Here is a 22884-nt window from a genome sequence, read left to right as displayed (position 1 = left end):
AACTGACAGGCTCCCAGTCCCTGTCTGAGCGCCGAACCACGGGGCTCAGACCAATCACAACGCTGCATTGCAGCGTTGTCATTGGCTCAGGGAAGTCTGGGTCCTTCCTGTTCTGTGGGAAGACGCAACGAGAAGGATACGGCAATTCAGACAGGAGGTACGCTTTATTTAATTTTTTATTTACCGCCTTCCCTCCTCCATCCCCAATCATTGCCGGCCGCCACTGTTCTGAAGCGCTTGAACAGGGTTTCCAACCTTTTTATCTAATAAGAGCTACTTATGTTCAATGAAAATCAGCTTTAGCTACTAATATTAATGTTGTAATAGTGACCCCATTAGACAACATTACATTAGCAGCCGCCATATTTGCACGATTGCTAGCAGGTCATGAGGCAGAGATGCCAGAGGTAATGTAAAACAGGCATTATCATTCTGAAATAACTGTTCCTAGGTAATATATAAAAGCCTTAGCCACATTGCACCAAGTATCAGCTTTAAATAAATGACATAGCATATGTATTTTATATTTATTTTTTTTGTCGTATGTGCCTTTTATTCCCTGGCAGGCAGTAATGGCACTGTCTTCTGCGGGGTATGGGACAGTGCACCACGCTGGCTTCTGGAGGTGTTCCAGCAGCTTTTCTAAAGTACTCTTTATTTGCAACGCCTTCAGGTAGGTTTCTTTGAATGTATTCTAAGTACACGTCAGCTGTGAGTCCGGTTAAATGCTTCAGCTCTGTGCATCGATAATGCGTCCTCATTTCATACTGAACTCTGTGTTTCTTAAAAATGTGTATTGATTTTAAAAGAGTTAGTTCGATCTTCTGTGGTGGTTCATACACCTTGTCAATATCGATGCTGCAAGCACAGCAACATTCCAGTGGCTGTCCAATACAGCTTTGTCATGGACTTTGACTAAAGCGCTTATTTGCTTGGATGAAGTGTCTGTTTTTCTGAAATAGATATCAGAGGATTTTCACTGTATTTGGAAGAATCACTATGGACACTACGGAACTGTTATTGTAACAAATGCAAGTTTAGAAAAAAGAATACACTGAAGAATTAGAACCAGCAGAATAGCATTTGTATTTAAAGCACACATTGACGTGAACTGACATATGTTTATTGTTACCCAACTCAATGGCTGGGAGGGTTGCATTAGAAATTCAACCATTCTTCTCCAGATATCAGCTTAAGAGATCTGAAAATAAACGCGTTTTTATTTTTAATACATACTTTTCAATTTTAGTATACTGTATATTATCCACCAAAGAAAATGGTTCTAATTTAGTGGGCGGGGCTACACACAGGAGAGATACTCATGGGTAGTCGGGGAGATTCCAGTAGCTTCTCATTGAAGAAGGCTGCTCTGGAACCTGTCCTTTTTCGTGGCAATTATGTTCTCAGTTCCAGCTACCGACAGTGACAACTTGTTTTATTCAGCGATTTATTTCATGTGTTCGTTCTAAGCGGTTTAAATTATATGGGGTGCAGGTTCCAATGGTGCAGCATGTGCAGTGGCACCGGGCCCTAGGGACCTAAAGGGCCCACCAAACCCCGATTATTGCTGAATTTTAAAATTCAAACAGCAGCCAGGGGGGCCGCTTCCTACCTTGCACTAGGGCCCATGACGCACTGGCTACGCTACTGTAAATAACGTGTTACTGTTACCAACTGAATGGCACTCAAAAGTGGTGGCCTATGACGAAGGAATGCTCCTTGTCATCTGAACTCTTGACCTGTCTGTTGTGAACATTAAATGACACGCTTGTTTGTTTCTAGATCAACACCTATGGAAAGGACTTGTACAACAGCAAAGTTTATCTCCAGACTTGTGCTTCTGACTAAGTTTGAAGTGTGACTGCCCTTGCTTCAATCCTATTGACTGTTTGTAGAGTTAAGGAGAATCCGATTTAATAGAACAGTAAGTCTCTGCACCTCTGCAGCATTAAGTAGGGAAATATCCATTAAAACGCAGTCATTACATGGCACTGCTTTTACAACGCAACTGTTACAATGCTACTGCCTTTACATCACATGCCATTACAACGCATGCCATTACAACGCATGTCACTACAAAGCATGCCATTACAACGCATACCTTTACAACGCATGCCATTGCAATGCATTAGAAAGTAAGTAACGGAGATTTTTTTGTTTTAGGGTGGGTATGGGATTTGGAGTAGATGGGAATAGTAATTTTTACCCCTACACTATCCAACACTTTCCCTACTGTTGCACTCACTGGAGTGAAAGTAGCAATTTTTAACCATACACTATCCAACACTTACCCTACTGTTGCACTCACTGGAGTGGGAATAGTAATTTTTACCCCTACACTATCCAACACTTACCCTACTGTTGCCCTAAAAGTATTATGCATTGTAACGGTATGCGTTGTAATAGTATGCGTTGTAATGAAATGCGTTGTAATGGTATGCGTTGTAAAGTCATGCAGTGTAATGGTAGTTGTCATGTAAAAACTGTGTGGTAAAAGCATGCGTTGTAATTGTTTGCATTGTTACGTCATAAATTCCAATGAGTAATGTAGTTAGCCACATGCTGAATTAACCTGCTGGTCTGCTTCACAAATACTGCTTCCAAACTTGAATTTTGACAAAGCTACCTTCCAGGTTTGTGAACTGGCTACCAAAAAATCCGAGGGTTCCTTTTTTTCTTTAAATATTTCAGTTCAGTTCAGTTCAATTTCCTTAATGTTTAAACACTTGTCTTTAAAACATACATTTTAATTTTTTGTTGCACTTTTGTATAGCACGAACTTCGCCCAAAGATGAGAGCACTTTACATGAGCATCAGATTAAATGTCTGATTTTCTGTCTTTCTTTTTGTAAAACTATTGCAAAAATCGGCCAGATGCTTCCTACTCTGGAAGGCCCCTCTGGGGAGACTCTCTGCAGAGGGTAAGGATAGAAAATCGGCTGATAATATATACATATGCAAACTAGCTTATTGCATTGCACGTGCTACCCCTGGGTGGGGCTCTGAAGCACTTTCCTGCATGGGCACACTGGTGCTTGTTTGGAAATAGGACGATGTCCCAACTCTCACCTGCTTAAATGGGGCTTGGAAGCACCCGGTGTGTCCCGTGTGCCTAACACAAGTTGCCCCATGTCACGAATGACTTTGTCCCTCTTTTTATCGTTAGCTGAAAGCGCTTTGCATTGTTGGACTTGTAGTTTTGCCTCTCCTGTTCTAAGTGTTAGATTAGCAGCTGTGCGGGTCGCTCTATTGAAGTTTACAGTAACAAGACTCACCTCCGGGCAGGCTCAGCGGCCCGCAGCCCTTGCCCGAGGGATCCGGCCCCTCCATGTAAATCCTCTTGGTGCAAAGTCGCCACAGTCCAAAGTGGGCCGCGTCACAGGTGGCGTTAAACTTCTCGATCCGCGGGCTCAGCACGGCCCAGTGGTCGGTCACCACGGCGGCCAGCATCAAGGAAATGCCCACCAGGATGACACAGAAGGTCAGGCGGATCTTGGCGATTTTGCTTTCGATCATGGTGCCCGGTGGCGGGAGTGTGGTTCCAAAGCTGGCTGGTGTGGGCCGTGCGTCGCTCCCTCTCTGTCTTCCTCGACCCTAGGAGCTGCTTCAAGTGGGCCTCTCTCCACGCAACGAGCCTTGGCAGGTCTGAGACTTTGAAATGTCAGGCCGGGTGGCGCTGGCATGGGCAGGGCCGGGGCGACGCGGCCGTCAGTCCAGCTGCCGAGCTAAATTGGGACCTTTACTACCCCACTTCTTCTGAGTGTGCGATCTATTAATGCACCCAAGAGGCCGAAGGAGCAGTGGCCGACGCTCAGGTTTCAGCTCCGTGACAGCGCCGAGTTTGTTTGGGAATTTCCCAAATCCCACTGGACTCAACCTTGGCTCAGGTTTGACGACCCTAAAAGTTAAGTGCCCGCAGCCCTAGGACTTTATCATCACACGGCGCCTTCAGTAAACATGTTTAATAGTAATGCTGAAATGCGTAACCAGATATGACCCCCTTATACCGGCTTTTTCAATGCCCACCAACAGCTGAGGGTGTATCGTGCACTGATGTAAACTTGCACGGCTGCAATCCAGCTCTCAGGCACACCTAACTCCCCCTCCAGGACCGGAGAGGGGGAGGCAACAGCTTCACTGGGGGGACATCGGGGTAGCTTGGCGCATTGAAATATTGGAGAAATGTAGGGTAGGATTGTTTGCTGCCATAACTCTAGGTTTTTATTGACATGCCTACAGCGTCCACCTTAGACATAGTGTTAAACAGGATTCCTCAGTAGGGGCTATTACACGAATTCGCATTTCATAACATCTTAGCATTACATACTCCAATTAGCATATCATAACATTATGTAAAAACTACTTCCTGTATGTTGCCTTCATCAGTGAGGAGAGTGAGTGGCTTCGTGGTGTTGAGCCTGAACAGCCAAAGATCAGCTTTTAAAGCCCCTCTACCCAAGTTATAGGGGCAAACCGCATTTGGTAAGAGGGTCTTTAACACTTGTTATTTGCCTCAGCAGTGGGTTGTAATAGCACACTAAGAAATGTTTCTGGTAACAAGACAAGCCAAGTTAGGTTTTGGTCAAATAATCTAAATAGATAACTCCTGCGCTATTGGGGCACTCTTTGAAGGAACATTACCAACTCCTACTTTGAACCAAATAATTTTAAAAGAGAACACTTGGAGGCACCTCCAAGGGGAATACATCTAAATTGTAGTGTTCAAGTCTTGATAAAATTCTTGATCAAATTCACTTCAGACTTAATAGTCATTCCAATAGCAAAGTCACAGATTGACAAAATTTGCCAATGTCCTTTTCAGCTTGTAACAATCACTTATTCAAGGCAAAATCTCTTGTGATACATTTCAATATTTCTGAGTTAGAAATTTATAGTACAAACTCATTTGCAATTGCAGCACTGGTAGATTATTTTCTTAACCTTCTAAAGGTAGTCCCTGTGTGTGTGTATGTATGTATGTGTATATATATATATATATATATATATATATATATATATATATATATATATATATATATATATATATACACAAAAAAATTCACTTAAAAAAGCAAAGGTTACAGGGCCGTTATAGTTAGCGAATAGAATTTAAAAAGCCTTACAAATTCACTGAAACAAACAAAAGTTACAGGGCCGTTATAGTTAGCGAATAGAATTTAAAAAGCCTTACAAATTCACTGAAACAAACAAAAGTTACAGGGATGTTATAGTAAGGCTCAGATTTCACTTGTACAAAACCAGTGAAATTCAGCAACTATAGTTACCTGAGCTAATTATACCCCCCCCCCGCAATGCACAGCTTATGACCTCACATATTACATCACTCATGACAGTGTCAGTGACATCACTCAAGACACTATCCAGTGAGAGTAAGTATTTTGTAAGAGTTTCAATCAATCAATCAATCAGGGGAATTGTAAGTGTGCTACTCACCCGTGGGGGTCTCAAGGCGCTGGGGGGAGGTTCACTGGTTTTGCTTAGCCGAATAGCCAGGTCGTGAGGGTCTTTCTGAAGGTTCAGGGAGGGGGCGCATCTGAGGTCTGCTGGTAGCTCATTCTATGTCTTGGCTGCGATGTGGGAGAAGAATCTTCCGCCTGCTCTGGCTCTGTGGATGTGCGGGGTTTCGGCTAGTGCGAGGTTGGAGGAACGAAGTTTATTATTGTTAACAGATAAACTACGTTACTACAACAGTAATATACGTGGTGTATTACTAAGGAGTGATGCTACTTTTAATATATATGATGTAAGTGGCTGTTTGACTATATGTATCCTTGTGTTTATGGGTGTCTGAGTGGCTGTATTGGTGGCTAAGTGGGTCTGTGAGTAGCTGTGTGGGTGAGTGAGATGCTGTGTGAGTTGCTGCATTGGTGAGTGAGTGGGCGTGTCAGTCACTGTATGGGTGGGTATGTGGCATGTAAATGTATATGGGTGGGTGTGTAGTGACTGTATGGGTGAGTGAGTGGGTGTCTGAATGGCTGTATGAGTGAGTGAGTGGGTGTGTAAGTGGTTGTATGGGTGAGTGAGTGATTGTTTCATTAAGTGAGTGTGTGTGTGAGTGGCTGTATTGGAGAGTGAGTGCCTATATGAATGGCTGTTTTGGTGTGTATGGGGATGTGTGAGTGCCTGTATGGATGCGTGAATGGGCATGTAAGTGGTTGTGTGAGTGAGTCTGTGAGTGCTTCTATGGGTGAGTAAATGGCTGTGTTGAGAGGCTTATTGGGTGAGTGAGTGGGTGTGAGAGTGACTTTGTAGGTAAATAAGATGATGTGTAGTAGCTGCATGGGTGAGTGTGTAGTTATGTGACTGGCTGTATGGGTGAGTAACTGGTTGTATGAGTGGCTGTATGGGTGAGTGAATGGTTGTGTGAGTGGCTGTACGAGAGAGTGAGTGGTTGTGTGAGTGGCTCTATGGAGGAGTAAGTGGGTGTATGAGTATGGGGATAGGTCAGTGAATGAGTATGTGATTGGTTGTGTGAATGTGTAAGTGGGCATACAAGAGGTTGTATGGGGTGTGAGTAGGTATGTGAGTGGTTCTGTGGATGATGTCATCAGTGATGTCATTTGAGATGTCATTATCGATGTTGCTGACCATATCATGAGTGATGTAATATGTGAGATCATGCGAAGTGCTTTGGGGGTGTAAATTATAGTTAGCTCAGGTAACTATAACTGCAAAATTTCACTAGTTTTGTATGGGTGACATCTGAGCCTAACTATAATGTCCCAGTAAACTTTGTTTTTTTCAGTATTTTTTTGGAAAAATTCTATTTGCTTACAATAATGACCCTGTAGCATTTGTTTTTTAAAGTGAATTTCTGAGGTTTTTCAAAATCTATTTTCTAACTGTAATGTCCCTGTAACCTTTAGTTTTTTAAGTGAATCTTTATTTTTTTTTAACTAGTAGTCACATTTGCAGAGTGATGGAAAATGGGGGCGGCATCACCGACGAGCTCTCGGGAATCCTACTGTGTCCGTCTTACTGGGTGGAAGAGGAAGGCTCTGGGCCCTCAAGAACCTTCAGCATCCAAGAGGACTTCATCCCTCAAACAGCAGGGTTCCAGAAGGTGCATTTGCAGAGTGATGGAGAAAGGGGTGTGGCCTCTGAAGTCCTCTTAGCAATTGCGCTCTGTGAGACTTATTGGAGGAAACAGGAGGGCTTGTTGGCCCCCAAGGGCCCTCAGCATTCAAGGGAACTTAATCTCCAAACCAGCAGTGCACCAGGAAGTGTGTTTGAAGAGTGGTGGAGAAAGGTGGCGTGGCCTCTGAAGGCCTCTCAGCAATCTGGCAGTGAGGGACTTACTAGAGGTAACACACGAGGTAGTTGGCCCACAAGGACTATGCAGCCAAGGGTACTTTATTCCCCAACCAGCAGTGCACCAGAAGGCACATTTGCAGAGTGGTGGAAAAAGGGGACATGGCCACCTCCCAGCAATCCCGCTGTGTGGGACTTATTAGTGATAACAGGAGAGGTTTCTGGCCCCCAAGGATCCTCAGGAGGCAAGGGGACTTCATCCCCCAACAAGTAGTGTGCCAGGAGGTGCGTTTGCAAAGTGGTGGAGAAAGGGGGATTGGCCTCTGAAGGCCTCTCAGCAATCTGGCAGTGAGGGACTTACTAGAGGTAACACGAGAGGTAGTTGGCCCACAAGGACTATGCAGCCAAGGGTACTTTATTCCCCAACCAGCAGTGCATCAGAAGGCACATTTGCAGAGTGGTGGAAAAAGGGGACATGGCCACCTCTCAGCAATCCTGCCGTGTGGAACTTATTAGTGGTAACAGGAGAGGTTTCTGGCCCCCAAGGATCCTCAGGAGGCAAGGGGACTTCATCCCCCAACAAGTAGTGTGCCAGGAGGCGCGTTTGCAAAGTGGTGGAGTAAGGGGGAGTGGCCTCTGAAGACCTCTCAGCAATCCCATTGTGTGGGGTTTACTCGAGGTAGCAGGAGGTCTTGTTGTCCCCCAGGGAACCTCAGCAGCCAAGGGGTCTTCATCCCGAACCAACAGTGCACCAGGAGGCACCTTTGCATAGTGGTGAAAAAAGGGGGCAGTGCCTCCGGCAACTTGCCGGTCCTTTTTTCATTTTTCACTTAGGAGGGGAGACGCGTGGCTCCTGTTCCTTGGGCAAAATTTGGCCCGGGGAGCCCATCCCCCGGGCACAGACCTATTTTGAAAAGGGGAGTGAGGCCTCGTGCCCCCTTGTCTGGGCCAATTTAAGCTCCAGTGACCCCATCCTCGAGGCCCAGCCTCTTTTTAATTTTCAATAAATAAATAGTGGGAAGTGCGCTGTGCGCCCCCCACCCGGGTCCATCCCCCGGAAACCTCTTTCTAGAGTTGGATACCACGGGTGGTTCCTCAATGCCCCCGCGGTCCCTGGCGGCTCCCTGCATATTGCGGGAGCCAGCATTGCTTTGACACAGAGAGCTGCTAACATGCAGCCCACTGTGTGCAAAAACTATTGTGCTCCACTTTGAGCAAGTAAGAGCAAAATGCTCTTGCTTGCTCGAAGCCCACTCCCCTTGCAAAATGCACTTGCCTTTGGGGTACAGGGAAGCAAAAATACAATTGGTTCCTGTCCCCCTAATTTTAATTACTGGACCTGGGGAATGGGGTCCCCAGGGCCTATCAAATTTCAGGGCGGGGGGCAAGCAAGGATTGGAGAGGGGAGCTATGTGCCCCCTTAATAAAAGGAAATCACCAGGGCCTAATAATGGCCATGTGCCCTCTTTCAAAAAAGTAGTCCCATGGAATTTAATGCTTAAATCAATAAGATACATTAATAATAAGTCATCAATATTCATTCTTATAGGAAGGATAACATGAAGTATTATACTACAAACCCTAATATGAATACATTTATATGTTATAGGTATTGCAATGTACCTTATATACAAATACCTTTGAAGAAAAGGTGTATGTATTAGGTGTAGTCTAGTATAGACAAGTAGTAGAAGCTGCAAAAAAGAACAATTGAAAGAGAACAACATAACAGGCACTGGCAAAGCCAATAGACCATACCTTCACAATGTAAATGACATACTAATTCTTGATTGCCAATTCTTAATTGTAAAGCATTGTTTAAAAAGTGAAGACAAAAAAACATTTAAGAATATTGGTAGAAGAGCAAACACAAATCTTCCAGTAAGTTTAAACTGAGCAATTAATTCAATGTTTGAAATCTTAATTTACAACATGGCTTATTTTTCAAGTAATTTATTGGTGGAAGCTCTGAAAAGAATTTAAGAGGCGTGTTACTCTGGATCCAGCAAAAAGGCAGCACAGCAGGCTAGTTGCAAATACTTAAAAGAACATAACTGCTGTTTTAGGGCATGAACAGGCGATGTCAGAATTAAAAGGAAAATGCTTGCCAAAGTCTAATTTACTTTCCTCAAGACACTGAACTGGAACAAATGCTCAGGTCAGTTGGTGCCGATGGCCAGAGAGTATATATGAGCATCTAGGGAAAAAGACATCTCCACCTGAAGTGAGTGCAGCAGCCCACTCTCCCCAGCGATTGCTCCAAGTTGCTGTGCCTTTTCATTTGACTTGCTGCCTCTGAATTACTTCCAGCTCTTTAAGCCCACTGCTCGCGGTACCCGCTGCGCGGGTCCCGCTTCGTCCAGGGCGGATTAGTAAAATCATCGTCTGCCTACTTCTGGGGAGGCTTGAAACAGCAGGGCTGCGAGCGCGTTACTCGTGCAGGACTACCTGTCCCAGGAGCACGAGTAACTACCCCCAATCACCACCAGCTGGGGAGCTCTCCCTGCTGGCCCCTCCCTCACTGGAATTTGTTCAAATATCCCTCACGGAGGCTAACCAGCGGATTGCTCCAAGTTGCTGTGCCTTTTCATTTGACTTGCTGCCTCTGAATTACTTCCAGCTCTTTAAGCCCACTGCTCGCGGTACCCGCTGCGCGGGTCCCGCTTCGTCCAGGGCGGATTAGTAAAATCATCGTCTGCCTACTTCTGGGGAGGCTTGAAACAGCAGGGCTGCGAGCGCGTTACTCGTGCAGGACTACCTGTCCCAGGAGCACGAGTAACTACCCCCAATCACCACCAGCTGGGGCGCTCTCCTTGCTGGCCCTCCCTCACTGGAATTTGTTCAAATATCCCTCACGGAGGCTAACCAGCGGATTGCTCAAAGTTGCTGTGCCTTTTCATTTGACTTGCTGCCTCTGAATTACTTCCAGCTCTTTAAGCCCCTTGCTCGCGGTACCCGCTGCGCGGGTCCCGCTTCGTCCAGGGCGGATTAGTAAAATCATCGTCTGCCTACTTCTGGGGAGGCTTGAAACAGCAGGGCTGCGAGCGCGTTACTCGTGCAGGACTACCTGTCCCAGGAGCACGAGTAACTACCCCCAATCACCACCAGCTGGGGCGCTCTCCCTGCTGGCCCCTCCCTCACTGGAATTTGTTCAAATATCCCTCACGGAGGCTAACCAGCGGATTGCTCCAAATTGCTGTGCCTTTTCATTTGACTTGCTGCCTCTGAATTACTTCCAGCTCTTTAAGCCCACTGCTCGCGGTACCCGCTGCGCGGGTCCCGCTTCGTCCAGGGCGGATTAGTAAAATCATCGTCTGCCTACTTCTGGGGAGGCTTGAAACAGCAGGGCTGCGAGCGCGTTACTCGTGCAGGACTACCTGTCCCAGGAGCACGAGTAACTACCCCCAATCACCACCAGCTGGGGCGCTCTCCCTGCTGGCCCCTCCCTCACTGGAATTTGTTCAAATATCCCTCACGGAGGCTAACCAGCGGATTGCTCCAAGTTGCTGTGCCTTTTCATTTGACTTGCTGCCTCTGAATTACTTCCAGCTCTTTAAGCCCACTGCTGCGCGGGTCCCACTTCGTCCAGGGCGGATTAGTAAAATCATCGTCTGCCTACTTCTGGGGAGGCTTGAAACAGCAGGGCTGCGAGCGCGTTACTCGTGCAGGACTACCTGTCCCAGGAGCACGAGTAACTACCCCCAATCACCACCAGCTGGGGCGCTCTCCCTGCTGGCCCCTCCCTCACTGGAATTTGTTCAAATATCCCTCACGGAGGCTAACCAGCGGATTGCTCCAAGTTGCTGTGCCTTTTCATTTGACTTGCTGCCTCTGAATTACTTCCAGCTCTTTAAGCCCACTGCTCGCGGTACCCGCTGCGCGGGTCCCGCTTCGTCCAGGGCGGATTAGTAAAATCATCGTCTGCCTACTTCTGGGGAGGCTTGAACCAGCAGGGCTGCGAGCGCGTTACTCGTGCAGGACTACCTGTCCCAGGAGCACGAGTAACTACCCCCAATCACCACCAGCTGGGGCGCTCTCCCTGCTGGCCCCTCCCTCACTGGAATTTGTTCAAATATCCCTCACAGAGGCTAACCAGCGGATTGCTCCAAGTTGCTGTGCCTTTTCATTTGACTTGCTGCCTCTGAATTACTTCCAGCTCTTTAAGCCCACTGCTCGCGGTACCCGCTGCGCGGGTCCCGCTTCGTCCAGGGCGGATTAGTAAAAGCATCGTCTGCCTACTTCTGGGGAGGCTTGAAACAGCAGGGCTGCGAGCGCGTTACTCGTGCAGGACTACCTGTCCCAGGAGCACGAGTAACTACCCCCAATCACCACCAGCTGGGGCGCTCTCCCTGCTGGCCCCTCCCTCACTGGAATTTGTTCAAATATCCCTCACGGAGGCTAACCAGCGGATTGCTCCAAGTTGCTGTGCCTTTTCATTTGACTTGCTGCCTCTGAATTACTTCCAGCTCTTTAAGCCCACTGCTCGCGGTACCCGCTGCGCGGGTCCCGCTTCGTCCAGGGCGGATTAGTAAAATCATTGTCTGCCTACTTCTGGGGAGGCTTGAAACAGCAGGGCTGCGAGCGCGTTACTCGTGCAGGACTACCTGTCCCAGGAGCACGAGTAACTACCCCCAATCACCACCAGCTGGGGCGCTCTCCCTGCTGGCCCCTCCCTCACTGGAATTTGTTCAAATATCCCTCACGGAGGCTAACCAGCGGATTGCTCCAAGTTGCTGTGCCTTTTCATTTGACTTTCTGCCTCTGAATTACTTCCAGCTCTTTAAGCCCACTGCTCGCGGTACCCGCTGCGCGGGTCCCGCTTCGTCCAGGGCGGATTAGTAAAATCATCATCTGCCTACTTCTGGGGAGGCTTGAAACATCAGGGCTGCGAGCGCGTTACTCGTGCAGGACTACCTGTCCCAGGAGCACGAGTAACTACCCCCAATCACCACCAGCTGGGGCGCTCTCCCTGCTGGCCCCTCCCTCACTGGAAATTGTTCAAATATCCCTCACGGAGGCTAACCAGCGGATTGCTCCAAGTTGCTGTGCCTTTTCATTTGACTTGCTGCCTCTGAATTACTTCCAGCTCTTTAAGCCCACTGCTCGCGGTACCCGCTGCGCGGGTCCCGCTTCGTCCAGGGCGGATTAGTAAAATCATCGTCTGCCTACTTCTGGGGAGGCTTGAAACAGCAGGGCTGCGAGCGCGTTACTCGTGCAGGACTACCTGTCCCAGGAGCACGAGTAACTACCCCCAATCACCACCAGCTGGGGCGCTCTCCCTGCTGGCCCCTCCCTCACTGGAATTTGTTCAAATATCCCTCACGGAGGCTAACCAGCGGATTGCTCCAAGTTGCTGTGCCTTTTCATTTGACTTGCTGCCTCTGAATTACTTCCAGCTCTTTAAGCCCACTGCTGCGCGGGTCCCGCTTCGTCCAGGGCGGATTAGTAAAATCATCGTCTGCCTACTTCTGGGGAGGCTTGAAACAGCAGGGCTGCGAGCGCGTTACTCGTGCAGGACTACCTGTCCCAGGAGCACGAGTAACTACCCCCAATCACCACCAGCTGGGGCGCTCTCCCTGCTGGCCCCTCCCTCACTGGAATTTGTTCAAATATCCCTCACGGAGGCTAACCAGCGGATTGCTCCAAATTGCTGTGCCTTTTCATTTGACTTGCTGCCTCTGAATTACTTCCAGCTCTTTAAGCCCACTGCTCGCGGTACCCGCTGCGCGGGTCCCGCTTCGTCCAGGGCGGATTAGTAAAATCATCGTCTGCCTACTTCTGGGGAGGCTTGAAACAGCAGGACTGCGAGCGCGTTACTCGTGCAGGACTACCTGTCCCAGGAGCACGAGTAACTACCCCCAATCACCACCAGCTGGGGCGCTCTCCCTGCTGGCCCCTCCCTCACTGGAATTTGTTCAAATATCCCTCACGGAGGCTAACCAGCGGATTGCTCCAAGTTGCTGTGCCTTTTCATTTGACTTGCTGCCTCTGAATTACTTCCAGCTCTTTAAGCCCACTGCTGCGCGGGTCCCGCTTCGTCAAGGGCGGATTAGTAAAATCATCGTCTGCTTACTTCTGGGGAGGCTTGAAACAGCAGGGCTGCGAGCGCGTTACTCGTGCAGGACTACCTGTCCCAGGAGCACGAGTAACTACCCCCAATCACCACCAGCTGGGGCGCTCTCCCTGCTGGCCCCTCCCTCACTGGAATTTGTTCAAATATCCCTCACGGAGGCTAACCAGCGGATTGCTCCAAGTTGCTGTGCCTTTTCATTTGACTTGCTGCCTCTGAATTACTTCCAGCTCTTTAAGCCCACTGCTCGCGGTACCCGCTGCGCGGGTCCCGCTTTGTCCAGGGCGGATTAGTAAAATCATCGTCTGCCTACTTTTGGGGAGGCTGGAAACATCAGGGCTGCGAGCGCGTTACTCGTGCAGGACTACCTGTCCCAGGAGCACGAGTAACTACCCCCAATCACCACCAGCTGGGGCGCTCTCCCTGCTGGCCCCTCCCTCACTGGAATTTGTTCAAATATCCCTCACGGAGGCTAACCAGCGGATTGCTCCAAGTTGCTGTGCCTTTTCATTTGACTTGCTGCCTCTGAATTACTTCCAGCTCTTTAAGCCCACTGCTGCGCGGGTCCCGCTTCGTCCAGGGCGGATTAGTAAAATCATCGTCTGCCTACTTCTGGGGAGGCTTGAAACAGCAGGGCTGCGAGCGCGTTACTCGTGCAGGACTACCTGTCCCAGGAGCACGAGTAACTACCCCCAATCACCACCAGCTGGGGCGCTCTCCCTGCTGGCCCCTCCCTCACTGGAATTTGTTCAAATATCCCTCACGGAGGCTAACCAGCGGATTGCTCCAAATTGCTGTGCCTTTTCATTTGACTTGCTGCCTCTGAATTACTTCCAGCTCTTTAAGCCCACTGCTCGCGGTACCCGCTGCGCGGGTCCCGCTTCGTCCAGGGCGGATTAGTAAAATCATCGTCTGCCTACTTCTGGGGAGGCTTGAAACAGCAGGGCTGCGAGCGCGTTACTCGTGCAGGACTACCTGTCCCAGGAGCACGAGTAACTACCCCCAATCACCACCAGCTGGGGCGCTCTCCCTGCTGGCCCCTCCCTCACTGGAATTTGTTCAAATATCCCTCACGGAGGCTAACCAGCGGATTGCTCCAAGTTGCTGTGCCTTTTCATTTGACTTGCTGCCTCTGAATTACTTCCAGCTCTTTAAGCCCACTGCTGCGCGGGTAAGCATGGGCGGATTTTGCGGATCCACGATTCGCGGATTTAGCGGATCCACGGATCGTGGATCCGCAAAATCCGCCTATTTAGCGGATTCAGCGGATTTGCGGATTGGGGGCGGGGCTTCCTCGAGTGTGTGGGCGGGGCCAAACGGACGGGGCTTCCACGCGAGCGCACATGCCTCTTGTGTGTCTAAAAGGTCAGAGACCGATCAGAGCAGTATCGATGGGATATTTGGGAAGAAGGCACATCTGCCCAGCCTCCCAACGCTCACGATTTTTTTGGGCTGATGAATGAGTCACTACATTTGCGCTTCAACTAGTTCCAGCGACCAAGTGTGTGTTACTATGCAATCGCGCCGAAGTGCGCAGGGGTCCCTTTAGTGAAATGTCCATCATAGTGGGTAAATGGCGGGAAGACGGTGCACACCTCGAGTGTGTGGGCGGGGCCAAACGGACGGGGCGTCCATGCGAGCATGCCTCTTGTGTGTATAAAAGGGCAGAGACCGATCAGCAGATTAATTTTTGGGCTGATCAATGAGTCACTGAATTAAAGCTTCAACTAGGGCACATGCTTTATTGATATCTGCAAGTGTTTCCTGTTGAGGTTTATTTTTTTGTGCCAGGACCGTCGTGCCCGAATGAACCCTGCCCTTCATATTTACTCAAGAAGACACCACCGTTGAAATAATTTACGATGGCGCCGGCAAGCTGCCAGCGCCATCCTGCAATAGTTACTTAATTAGCTTCAACAGGAAGCTCCAACTGTTAAAATAAAGCAGGCGCTCGAGCCCCTGCTGTATCTTATCTATTAGAGCTTCCTGTCGAAGCTAATTAAGTAACCATTTGAGGATGGCGCTGGCAGCTTGCCGGCGCCATCGTAAATTATGCAGGCTTGAACTTTTGACCGCAAAATCCGCTCCGATCGCGGATTGCGGATTCTCGGTAAATCCGCGAGAGTTCGCGGATCGCGGATTTACCGAAAATCCGCAAAATCCGCGATCGGAGCGGATTTTGCGCTCATGCTTATGCGCGGGTCCCGCTTCGTCCAGGGCGGATTAGTAAAATCATCGTCTGCTTACTTCTGGGGAGGCTTGAAACAGCAGGGCTGCGAGCGCGTTACTCGTGCAGGACTACCTGTCCCAGGAGCACGAGTAACTACCCCCAATCACCACCAGCTGGGGCGCTCTCCCTGCTGGCCCCTCCCTCACTGGAATTTGTTCAAATATCCCTCACGGAGGCTAACCAGCGGATTGCTCCAAGTTGCTGTGCCTTTTGATTTGACTTGCTGCCTCTGAATTACTTCCAGCTCTTTAAGCCCACTGCTCGCGGTACCCGCTGCGCGGGTCCCGCTTCGTCCAGGGCGGATTAGTAAAATCATCGTCTGCCTACTTCTGGGGAGGCTTGAAACAGCAGGGCTGTGAGCGCGTTACTCGTGCAGGACTACCTGTCCCAGGAGCACGAGTAACTACCCCCAATCACCACCAGCTGGGGCGCTCTCCCTGCTGGCCCCTCCCTCACTGGAATTTGTTCAAATATCCCTCACGGAGGCTAACCAGCGGATTGCTCCAAGTTGCTGTGCCTTTTCATTTGACTTGCTGCCTCTGAATTACTTCCAGCTCTTTAAGCCCACTGCTGCGCGGGTCCCGCTTCGTCCAGGGCGGATTAGTAAAATCATCGTCTGCCTACTTCTGGGGAGGCTTGAAACAGCAGGGCTGCAAGCGCGTTACTCGTGCAGGACTACCTGTCCCAGGAGCACGAGTAACTACCCCCAATCACCACCAGCTGGGGCGCTCTCCCTGCTGGCCCCTCCCTCACTGGAATTTGTTCAAATATCCCTCACGGAGGCTAACCAGCGGATTGCTCCATGTTGCTGTGCCTTTTCATTTGACTTGCTGCCTCTGAATTACTTCCAGCTCTTTAAGCCCACTGCTCGCGGTACCCGCTGCGCGGGTCCCGCTTCGTCCAGGGCGGATTAGTAAAATCATCGTCTGCCTACTTCTGGGGAGGCTTGAAACAGCAGGGCTGCGAGCGCGTTACTCGTGCAGGACTACCTGTCCCAGGAGCACGAGTAACTACCCCCAATCACCACCAGCTGGGGCGCTCTCCCTGCTGGCTCCTCCCTTGTCAGCCCCACTAGGCTTTTAGTGGGTGATAGATCCCGCTGCGCAGGAGCGGGGGAGGGCGCCGGGAGAAGCCCGGGACAAGGGCGGGACCGTCTGTGGCCGTCCGGGGACGACCGAGGACGGGACGGGCCACCCCACTAACATCACCGCCCAAAAAATCTCGACCATCGTGGAGACGAATCGTCGGAAATAGGTAACAATCCCTCTCCTAGAAATAAGTGGCACATCAAACCTATCCCAGTAAGGGGGAGTTGTTTAGAGTTTCATGTTGACATATACATCTTACTGGACCGAGACTCTCCGAGATTTTAACCAGTAAAACTTACTATAGAAGTTGTAATAGGAAAGATAAATGGGTCTAAAAAAATTACGTTCGCGTACAATTTTTATGAAGCGAATGGGAACGGAGGAAGCAGTCAGGAAATCTACAGACAAAGCGATAAAATCTGGCCGAAGTACCCTAACCCCGGCAATCAATGAATATTTTTCTTCTTTACCATCAAAAAAGAAACTTGATAAAAAAATGTCTGTCACCGAAAATAAACCACTTGGGAGTTCAGGGGATTTAACATGTCTATCTGAATCCCCCCATCTGTCTCACAACGTAAGTGACATAGCGCCCACTAATAAGTCTATTCACTCAATGAATGATCAACAACCAAAAGACTGCAACTCTACCCTCCTGAAATCATCAACTCCAATAAAAGGCCACGAGAGTTTATATAAATCAGAGGACTTAAGCATACTTAATTACAAGTCAGAACAAAATACTCCGAACTTAAATTTACTTCCTACAAAGGGCAATGGGAGCCTACAAAAACCAGAGGACTCAAGTATACTCAATCAAAAAGCAGAAGAATATAGCTCCGAAATAAAGCCATCAAATACTGACACTAAAAAAATATCTATACAAGAACAAGATTCCTTTTTGGACCCCTTCCTAACTGAAAACAATAATCTCGATAAATCTACAATTCCACTATCTAAGGCTCTTTTCTCACTACAGGAAATATTAGAATCGGTTCTCTCTTTTTTAGGAAACATCCTTGAAAATTCAGATCAAACCTTGGATGTCCAAATTGGTATTTTAAAGTTTCTAGTAGAAGAGAAAAGGAAAAAGGAGTCCTCAAAAATAATAGAAAATCAATTAAAGGATACCACTAAACGAAAGGAAAACGACCATAAACAAAGCAATTGTCACTCTTCTACTCAGACATCAGAAGAAGATTTCCTAGAAACTCATAAAAGGGAAAAATCGGAATCTTTTAACGAATCTACACTCTACTCCTTAAAAAGCAAAAAAAGCAAAAAAAGCAAAAGCAATTTCCGATTTTTATCAAACATAGGAAAAAGGATATATACGATAAAGATTTAGTAATGGAAGATGAAGACTCTTGTACAAAAACTAAGTCAGAAACTCTAACAGGAGAAATAACAACAAATATAATAAAGGGGATCTTATAATGCGCGGACTTAGCCCAATGGGCATCAAGGCGCCTAATTCCAAATCCAGCTCACGACCAAAACCAGGCACTCAACCTGTGTAAGCTCTCGCAAAGCACCACGTTTTTAAAGCCTTTTTAAAGAGCGCTATAGAGGGGAGGACCTTCAGCTCCATCGGCAAGATGTTCCAGAGCTGTGGCGCAACGATGGAGAAGGCCCTGGCTCCCCATCTGGTAAGCTTGAAACGAGGGACAACAAGTTGAAAAAGTCCCGATGAACGCAGACACCTTGTAGGGTGATAGCGAGTCAGCAGATGACTGATAGCGTTCTTAGAACCTTCCTCGAGAGCTCTATAAGTTAGACACAGAATTTTAAAATCAATTCTGTGCTGAATAGGAAGCCAATGCAAATCTATCCTCGCAGCAGTGGCAGAAGAGGCCCTGGAAAGATCCAGGACAAAACGTGCAGCAGCATTCTGCACAATTTGCAGACGATGTATGAGGCCCTTGTTGGATTCCATGTAGAGAGAGTTGCAATAATCTAACCTGGAACCAACAAGGGCAACTGCAATCTGCTTGCGTGCTTGGAGTGACAGATAGCTGCGGATTCTGTTGAGCGTCTTAATCACGCCCCAGCAGGTCGAGACGGTCCGGTTCACCTGTAGGGACATCGAGAGTGAAGTGTCGAATATCACACCCAGATTTCTGGCAGATTGTGAGGGAGTGGGGCAGGTGCCAAGAGAAGTGGGCCACCACTCACTCGACCAAATATCTTGGTCCTTTCCAAAGACCAAGACCTCAGTCTTGTCGCCATTTAGCTTCAGGGAGTTGGCAACCATCCAATCAGCAACGTATTGCATACAGGACCTGAAGCTAGAGGCAGATGATACGACCGAAGACTGAGTAAATGAAACCATAATCTGGGTGTCATCGGCGTATGATACCACCTCCATCCCCTGAGATCTTACCAGCCTAGCAAGGGGGGCCACATAGATGTTGAACAGGGTCGGACTTAATGCCGACCCCTGTGGCACCCCACATTGCAAGGATGTGGCTGGGGAGAGGTGGTTGCCGAGCATCACTCTCTGTTCCCTATCAAGGAGAAAGGAATGAAGGAGACTCAGGGCCGAGCCCGTGACACCTGCCTCCCCAAGCCGAGATGTTAAGATGGCAGGAGACAAGGTGTCAAATGCGGCCGTGAGGTCCAATAGCACAAGAACAGTGGTCTGTCCCGCATCCACCTTGCGTCGGATGTTATCGACTACAGAGGTGAGAGCAGATTCTGTGCTGTGATGTTTTCGGAATCCATGCTGGGTAATATCCAGATACTCCGCAGTTTCGAGAAAGGAAGAAAGGTGGCAATTCAAGTGTGCTTCCAAAATTTTAGCCGGTGCAGGGAGCAGAGAAATCGGTCTAAAATTTTTCAAGAGACCAGGATCAAGGGAGGGCTTCTTAAGAAGCGGCCTCACGATGGCCTTCTTCCAAATTGATGGAAAAATGCCCTGGGCTATGGCCTTATTCATCACCTCAAGTAGAGGGGGCAGGAGACTGTCCCTGCACTCCTTTAACTTTTTTAGAGGCAGTGGATCCAATGGAGAGGAGGACTTCGTTTTGTCAAGGAGAAGATTCAATCCTTCCCGGGACATAGGGGGAAAATCAGAGAGGAGGCTAGGAGGAGTGGTAGCCAGTGACTCGGAGGAGCGAATATCCAATAGACTATCTTCATCCAGAGAAAGACGTTGAGCCTCTAAGGAAGTATGTATATCAAAGATCTTTTTATGAAAGAAGTCTGCGATGTCGTCACATAGCCGTTGAGAGCTGACTACGGGATCAGGGAGTTGAAGGGAACATAATGAATCCGCAATTTTAAACAGCTCCCTGGAAGAAGTGAGTGAGCTGGTCAAATTAGAGAAGTATTTCTGCTTCTCTATTACCACTTCTTGCTTATACTCCCGCAGAGCAGACTTATGTGCCTCCCTGTCTATGGGATCCCAGGATTTCCTCCATCTCCTCTCACTACTTCTGCAGCCCTGTCTAAGTAGTCTAAGACGGTCAGAAAACCATGGCGCCGATGGTTTCAGCCGGGCTACATATTGTAGGGATGCGGGGGCAAGATTTTCTACAGCTTTAGTAATGGAGTCCTGCAGATCTTGTGCTGCCTCATCCGCATCTTTTAGGGAGAGGGCCTCTGGTGTAGAAATAAGAGGAGCAATGGCCTCATTGGTGAGAGCTCTAAAATTTCTCCTAGACACAAAGGGATTAGTCCCCTTCTTGCTCAAATTAGAGGTGGAAAAGGCTAGTTTGAGGGGGACCGCAAGATGATCAGTCCACACCAGCGGTAGAGGTGTCCCGCAGGAGAGTTTAAGATCATCAGAGAAAACCCCATCAAGAATATGACCTGCTGTATGAGTAGCCTTGGAAACAAGCTGAATAAGATCGCAGGCCCCAAGCGATTCAACCAGTGATGACGTATCCTTAGCGTGGACCTCATCAAGATGGAAATTGAGGTCACCTAAGATGGTAAAGGAGGGCTTTCCAAAATAGGGTTCAATAATCCTCAATATATCTGAGACAAAATCAAATCAAATAAAACTAAGGAATTCGAGCAAAAAGGAAAAAATAAAAGGAGGAAAAAACATTTAAGAAGGATTCATAAAAAGAAAACCCGTAAACTTAAATTCCAAAAAATCAATATACCTCAAAAAGATTTACAGGAGAAAAACGATGAGAAAAATACGCCACATACGAGTAAAAAAGGAGAATCCCCCAAAGGAATGAGTATAGATACAAAGCCAGTATTGAACCCAAGGGCGGATGAATATTTCCCAACCAGGTCAGTTACAAATATAAGACATGAAAATATCGATGTCGAAAGAAGCAACGAGAAGGACAACGAATGCAGTGTTAATATACAGTCAAATGCACTCCAATTTGAAGAACTTTTCCCCAACGATAATACACCACTTAATAGAGGCAGGATACTCAACCTCTTGCAAAACATAAAGTCTCTTCAATCATTGACTAGCAGTGAAATAGACCTAGTGACTTTCCCCAAAAGAGGTCATAATAAAATCGCAATGGTTTCTTTTTGGTCTCCCGTAATACCCGGGATCATACTTAGGGAAAAAGAAATAATACACAGATTCGGATATGACGTAATTGAGAAGTTCAAGCCCAAAGGAAACAAAAACTATAAAACCGCAAACAACAACATGCAACTAATCTCTAATCCATATCCAAACAATGGTCTTAGATCTTCCCAGATGTCTGAAGACTCAGGGGCTAGCTATTTTAGAGATATACGACAAGGAGAAGAGATCCTGAAAATTCGTGTGAAAAAAGGGGAAAGGGAAGTGTGGTACTTGGAATTAAATGAGAACAAAGCTACTGAAATTGATACTGAAAAGTCGTGGACCTGGCTATCGGGGACGCTGAACTGCAATAAAAGTTCTACCCAACTGAAGTATCCTGTTTAACCAAGGTCTAAAGTTTATATCGTGGAACATCGCAGGGAGAACAACAAATAAAATGAAGGAAGTCCTCAATAACCAGCTTGATATTCTGACCCTGCAAGAAACTTGGGCAACAGAACCCTTTTCTCAAAAAGGCTATTATGTTTATAACATATCTGCAAAAGCTACTAATCGGGGCCACGCTAAAGGAGGTTTGGCTATTCTAATGAGAGAGGATTACCTATGGGCACAAGAGATAGTTGAGACCAATAGTGACAATTTGCAATGTATTAAACTTTTTCTAAATACCTATAATACGACCCCACAAAGAGCAATGTTGCTTTTTAATATATACGCCCCCCCTGGAAGAAAGTACGACACCTTATTTGAAGATACCCTGGAAATCATCATACAAACAATAGAAGCCCATATGTTTCCATCTTACATAATCATGGGTGACTTCAATGGGAAAATCTCCAATCCTGAAATAAAAAAGTGGGGAAGAATTTTTGAAGAGGAAAGCCTGGAATCTTCTACTCCCCAATTCCCCAAAGACATCCGCTCTAATAAAAGAGGGAAAATAATGTTATCAGCGCTATTTAATATAAATGGGGTAATCTTGAATGGGAACATTGAAGGAGACATCCCGGCATCATACACAAGACAGGGAAACGGGAGCCCTTCGATAATAGATTATATCATCTGTGGCAAAAATGTATTTGAAACCATTTCTCATCTTCATTCCAACTTCACATCAGATAGCGATCACGCCGTGATGCAACTACGTACCAGTTGGTCGGCTCAGTCTGCAGCAGAAGGACAGTTGATCCTTGATAGAAATGAAACTCTGGTAAATAGCGATCAGAGACGTATCTTTTGGAATCCTTCTTCTATGGACAAAATAATAATACTGGTTAAGCATAAACACTTCTTAAAGAAACAGTATTCTGAAGATCCTATAGAAAACTTCGAGAGTATGCTTATCGAGCTCAAAGAGGCACTAATAAAAATGAATCTTCAAGGGAATACTGGTAATAAAATGAAGAAAAATACAAATAAAATCCGGAATACTCTGACAAGGAAAAAACTAAATAATCTGATACGAGCTCAATATTTACTCCCTTCGCCTACCAAAAAGAAAGAAATAAACAAGCTGAAAAATCAACTGAGAAGAGAAAAAATAAGTAAGAAAAAAACCTTTCAAGATCGTAACTGGGTAGATTTACAAATTGCTGCAAAAGAACCAAACCAGAGAACTTATTGGTCACTAATAGCTAAAATAACAGGAACAAAAAAGAAATTATTAGCAGTACCGGTTCCTCCGAAAGAGTGGGAAATTTATCTAACAGATCTTTAC

General features: G+C 47.3%; 1 protein-coding gene and 1 pseudogene across 1 annotated transcript in view; both read right to left on the bottom strand.

Moving 5' to 3' along the window:
• Window positions 1–3660, bottom strand: part of CACNG1 (calcium voltage-gated channel auxiliary subunit gamma 1) — a 203421-nt gene extending 199761 nt beyond the window's left edge. The window contains exon 1 of the mRNA XM_078654319.1: window positions 3276–3660. Within this exon, the coding sequence (XP_078510445.1) occupies window positions 3276–3516 (241 nt within the window). The 5' untranslated portion in view covers window positions 3517–3660. The remainder of the gene's footprint in view (window positions 1–3275) is intronic.
• LOC144767295 (small ribosomal subunit protein uS10m pseudogene) lies at window positions 428–3131 on the bottom strand (annotated as a pseudogene).
• Window positions 3661–22884: the final 19224 nt, after the last annotated feature.

This window comes from Lissotriton helveticus, chromosome 7, assembly GCF_964261635.1.
Source record: "Lissotriton helveticus chromosome 7, aLisHel1.1, whole genome shotgun sequence".
Lineage (NCBI taxonomy): Eukaryota > Metazoa > Chordata > Amphibia > Caudata > Salamandridae > Lissotriton > Lissotriton helveticus.
This window is presented reverse-complemented; position numbering and strand designations above follow the sequence as displayed.